We start from the raw sequence: 3,711 nt of genomic DNA on the forward strand, positions 1-3,711 counted from the left end.
ATGTGGACTGAACGTCGGTTCACTCCATTCCACACCAGGTAGGTGACTGGTCCGAGTCTCTTTTCCACTGTCCCTTTCGTCCACCTCTCCTTTCCTCCACGGAAGTTTCGGATCAGTACTGAGTCCCCCTCTGACAGATGTCTCAGCTTCGAGGCGGGTTGGTCATGATAGTCCTTCTGCTTTTGTTGTTTGTCCCCCACCACTCGAGCGAGGTCTGGCTTCAGCAGGCTGAACCTGGTCCTAGACTGACGTTTGAGGAACAGTTCTGCTGGTGTGCAACCTGTAACGCTGTGTGGTGTGGTCCTGTATGACAACAGGAAGTTGGCGAGCCTGTGTTTTACTGTAATAGTGACGTTTTGTTTCTTCTCATCGAGCAGCTGTTTCAGAAGTGAAGCTTTCACCGTCTGGACTGCTCTCTCTGCGGCACTATTAGAAGCAGGATGGTAAGCTGGCACCAAGGTCTGCTTAATGCCGTTGCTTTTCAGGAATGTTTTGTACTCCAGCGAGGTGAATTGTGGACCGTTGTCCGAGACGATCTCCTCAGGAAGACCGTAGGACGAAAAGATGCTCCGCAGCACTTCGATCGTTTTGGCGACGGTAGTTGTTGCCATGGGGATCACCTCAAGCCATTTTGAATGACTGTCTACTAACACTAGGAAATGTTGCTGATCCTTCTCTGCAAAGTCAATATGTAGCCTCTGCCACACTCTCGTAGGCCACTGCCAGCAGTGTAGTGGTGCTACTGCTGGTAGTTTCCTCACACTCTGACAAGCATCACATTGCTGCACTGCACGTTCGATATCACTGTCCAACTGAGGCCACCATAAATAGCCCCTCGCCAAACTTTTCATCCTGCACCCTCCGGGGTGCCCTTGGTGTAGGTCGTACAGTAGTCGTTCTCTGTGTGCTGGTGGGATGATAATTCGAATTCCCCACAGAATGCATCCTTGTTCCACAGACAGTTCATTCCTTCGGTTGAAGTACGGTTTCAGTGTGTCATCGTTGATGTAACTCGGCCATCCAGACCGGGTCAGTTCCAGTACCTTGCATAGGACTGGGTCCTTGAGAGTGCTTTGTGCAATCTCTGTAGCCTGCACGGGTAGCTCATCTACTAAAGAGAAATAAAAAATGCTGTTCTCCTCCGCTGTTTTGTCCCTTTCTTTCCCCGGCAGTCTAGATAACGCATCCGCATTTGCATTGTCCGCTGACGTTCTGTACTCTATACTGTAGTCATAAGCCATAAGCCTCAGTGCCCATCTCTGCATACGCAAAGCGGCTAGTGTAGGGATTTCTGACTTGGGTCCTAAGATGGTAAGGAGGGGTTTGTGGTCAGTTATTAAACTGAATTTGCGGCCATAGAGATATTTATGAAATTTGGTCACGCCAAATATTATGGCCAACGCCTCCTTCTCTATCTGACTATATTTACTCTCTGCCTCTGTCAACGTACGTGATGCAAAGGCGATTGGTTTCTCGTCCCCATTTTCCATTATGTGTGACATTACCGCACCTATCCCATAAGGGGATGCGTCACAAGCTAATCTCAGTGGTTTCTGCGTGTCGTAGTGTACTACTACTGAGCTTTTCACTAACTGTTCTTTGGCAGCCTTGAATGCTGCTGCACACTCTGGTGTCCATTTCCATTCGACTTCCTTCTTCAGGAGTTGGTGTAGTGGCTGCAATACGGTCGACAGATCTCTCATGAAACGGCCATAATAGTTTAACAGTCCGAGGAATGACCGTAGCTCTGTGACGTTTGTGGGCTGGGGTGCATTTACGATGGCGGCAACCTTTGTCTCAGTGGGGTGAAGTCCCTCTTTATCTATCAGATGCCCCAGGTACTCTACTTTCTCCTGCATGAAGTCACATTTTGCTCTTTTCACTCTTACCCCGTAGCTCTCCAGTCGTCTCAAAACCTCATCTAGGTTCCTCAGGTGCTCCTCTCTTGTTCTGCCTGTGACTAGTATGTCATCGAGGAAGCAGGTCACATGCTCTAAGCCTTGTAGTATCTGGTCCATCACATTCTGGAACATAGAAGGTGCACTCGACACTCCATATGAAAGTCTGTGATAAACATACATTCCTTTGTGGGTATTTATTGTTAAATACTTCTCTGAGTCCTTCTCTAACTCAAGCTGTTGGTAGGCATGTGAGAGATCTAATTTGCTAAAGAGAGTGCCCCCGGCCAGTGTGGCGAAGAGATCCTCGGCGTTCGGTAGTGGATAGGTCTCCTCTTCCACACTCTGATTAACCGTGACTTTATAGTCTCCACAGATACGAATTGACTTGTCTGATTTGGGTACAACTACTATCGGGGCAGCCCACTGACTATGGTCTATCTTTGAGATAATACCAGCTTTTTCCAGCCTATCTAGCTCTTTTTCAACTGTGTTTTTTAGTGCGTATGGCACTGGTCTTGCCTTTCTGAAGACAGGTTTTGTATCTGGCTTCACTTTGATATTTGCCTTAAATTCACGAATAGTGCCAGGCTCCTCAGCAAATACTGCTTTGTGTCTCTGTAACACTGCCTCTACATCTGTGTTATCACTGCCCCCTGCTGGTGTAACTGAGAATATGCTTGCCCAATCTAGTTTAAAATTGGCCAGCCAGTTACGGCCAAAGAGAGCTGGTCTGTCACCTTTCACAATCACAAGAGGTAAATCTCCACTCTGGTTGTCATATTTCGCATTGACAGTCACTTGGCCCATCAAGGGAATGTTCTCACCGGAAAAGGTTGACAGACGCACTTTACTTTCTTTCAGTGGCAGGTGTGAGAGATGTTCCTTGTACACTATCTCAGATACCAGGGTTACGGCAGCTCCTGTGTCAAGCTGCATGTCTACAGGGTTTCCTTCTGGCTTCTGGCTGGAAGCTAGCTTGTAGCGTCACGTTGCTTCGTCCGCTTTTATTAACTACCAAGATTACCTTCTCACATTAAAGGTATCCCATCCGTCGTCGCCACTGTAATATATTCGCTATATTATCTGGATGTATCCTATACTGCTAATATATCCATAACAGTGATTTGAGCCGAAGACCAATTCCCAACGTCTTGTCCTCTTTATTGTAGCTCTCCGACTGTCGCAGCAGTCAACATCCGGGGTAATTTAATTTATCTCTGAAGGCTTTGGCAATCACAAAAGGCTCACCATATCGTTCGTTTAGCAGATCCCATGCTGGGTAATATGAATCTTCTGAATCATTCAGAAAATGACCTTCTAAGGCCTCTTTAGCTGCTCCTCCAACATATTTCTGAAGGAAGATTTTCTCTGTTGTTGGAATATTTTTCCTCTCAATTAGTGTCTGAAAGGATGACCTCCAGTGATTAAACTTGAGTGGATCCCCACAAAAGATTGTAGGCTCTGGTATGAGTAGTCTGTTTCCTGATACAGCCTCAGCCAAAACTGTAATGAATGAAAGATGTTATTACTTTGGAGGTCCTGTCACGTGTTTAACTTGACCCACTCACGGGTGTACGTGCAGTGCGTGTGACGTATACAGGAAGTTAGAAGCGCATGTTATGAAGGTTGTATGTCGGATGAACGCTAGTAAAAGCTACACAGTTAAGAACCTACGAAGTCGGCTCGTTCTTGAATTATTCTTATGTCAGTAAGACAAGGCGTCTACGGACATTACATGGTGTCAGAATAGTCTGTGTATCGGAACACGAGTGGTCATGCCGAAGTTTAATCCGCCGAGTGAATTCAAGTT

The 3,711-nt window shown here is 46.6% G+C and overlaps 1 protein-coding gene across 1 annotated transcript; it reads right to left on the reverse strand.

Moving 5' to 3' along the window:
* Positions 1 to 473: 473 nt before the first annotated feature.
* Positions 474 to 2,462, reverse strand: LOC130109737 (uncharacterized protein K02A2.6-like; the record flags this gene model as incomplete). The annotated part of the gene is made up of 2 exons (XM_056276726.1): positions 474 to 986; positions 1,218 to 2,462. Coding segments are annotated over 2 exons (1,758 nt in total), but the record flags the coding sequence as incomplete, so codon positions are not given.
* Between the last annotated feature and the right edge of the window lie 1,249 nt (positions 2,463 to 3,711).

Source organism: Lampris incognitus, chromosome 3, assembly GCF_029633865.1.
Source record: "Lampris incognitus isolate fLamInc1 chromosome 3, fLamInc1.hap2, whole genome shotgun sequence".
In the NCBI taxonomy this organism is placed as follows: Eukaryota; Metazoa; Chordata; class Actinopteri; order Lampriformes; family Lampridae; genus Lampris; species Lampris incognitus.